The sequence below is a fragment of the Austrofundulus limnaeus genome, unplaced genomic scaffold (assembly GCF_001266775.1).
Source record: "Austrofundulus limnaeus strain Quisiro unplaced genomic scaffold, Austrofundulus_limnaeus-1.0 Scaffold2668, whole genome shotgun sequence".
Lineage (NCBI taxonomy): Eukaryota > Metazoa > Chordata > Actinopteri > Cyprinodontiformes > Rivulidae > Austrofundulus > Austrofundulus limnaeus.
In genome coordinates, this window is record NW_013955070.1 from 9,748 (window position 1) to 10,892 (window position 1,145).

At 44.8% G+C, this 1,145-nt stretch overlaps 1 protein-coding gene across 1 annotated transcript in view; it reads left to right on the forward strand.

The window, feature by feature from the left end:
• The window catches only part of LOC106511310 (cyclin-dependent kinase 15), a gene marked incomplete at its 5' end in the record, with an annotated part of 12,032 nt that overhangs the window by 6,295 nt on the left and 4,592 nt on the right, over nt 1–1,145 (forward strand). Inside the window, 3 exon segments of the mRNA XM_014000062.1 lie at nt 304–427; nt 507–627; nt 709–802. Of these exon segments, the coding sequence (XP_013855516.1) occupies nt 304–427; nt 507–627; nt 709–802 (339 nt within the window).

Sequence of the window (1,145 nt, forward strand, 5' to 3'; positions counted from 1 at the left end):
AAAGTAATTTTATGGTAAGATACTTGTACTTTTACTCAAGTATCACTTTGTGGTACTTTATACAACACTGAGAAAGACTTCAGAGGGCCTGAAACCATTAATGCTGAGTCAGGTCTTCTGGATGGACCACCCTGACCCTCAGTGRCCCTCACATGTTGTTTTCTTGTTTCTGCAGCAGACAGACCTGGCCCAGTACATGAGCCAGCATCCTGGAGGTCTGCACTGTCACAACGTGCGGGTACGTGCAGCAGGTAAACTCAGCTCTCAGCTCATGTTTGGACTGACGCTGCTGTTTGGTTGCAGATCTTCATGTTCCAGCTGCTGAGAGCTCTCACATACATCCACAGTCTCAGGATTCTGCACCGAGACCTGAAGCCTCACAACCTGCTCATCAGTTATCTGGGAGAACTTAAACTGTCCGACTTCGGTGAGGAGCGCCCCCTGCAGGTGAATCTCAGCAGCACAGAGAGCTGTCTGCACAGCTTTTCATTYTGATCTGGGTTCAGGTCTGGCTCGGTCCAAGTCTATCCCCAGTCAGACCTTCTCGTCTGAAGTGGTGACACTGGGGTACCGTCCTCCGGACCTTCTGCTGGGATCTACAGATTACTCCACAGCTCTGGACATGTGGTCAGTGCTGCCTCAACACCTCCGAACCTGCTGCCTCGTTCTTCCTGAGATGATGGTTACAGTTTGCTGTGTTTGAACCAGGGCGGCGGGCTGTGTCTTCATAGAGATGCTGCAGGGTTCCCCAGCATTTACAGGAGGTTCTGATGAGCTGGAGCAGCTGCAGAACATCTGGATGGTCAGCTCCAATCACTGTGGTGTTGTAAACATCTGCTCATATTTACTGTACTTACAGAGAACCAGCTCTCAACACDAACATGTCAGAACCTTACAGACAGTCCAGTTCTTCTGCTTTCATTTAACAATAATTAGATTTAAAACTCAGCGTGGYTCATTTCAGAACTTTATTCACTTTAAAAAATAAATAAATTCTGTACACAATAAAAAATACAAAAAGAAAGGCAACAGAAAGAARAATCTTTGAATTTGAGTTTGGAAAAAAGGCCAGATAAAAGATTTTTCTTAAACAATATTAATCTACAAATAAAAACAAAACATGGACATTATTATTTCCTTTATTC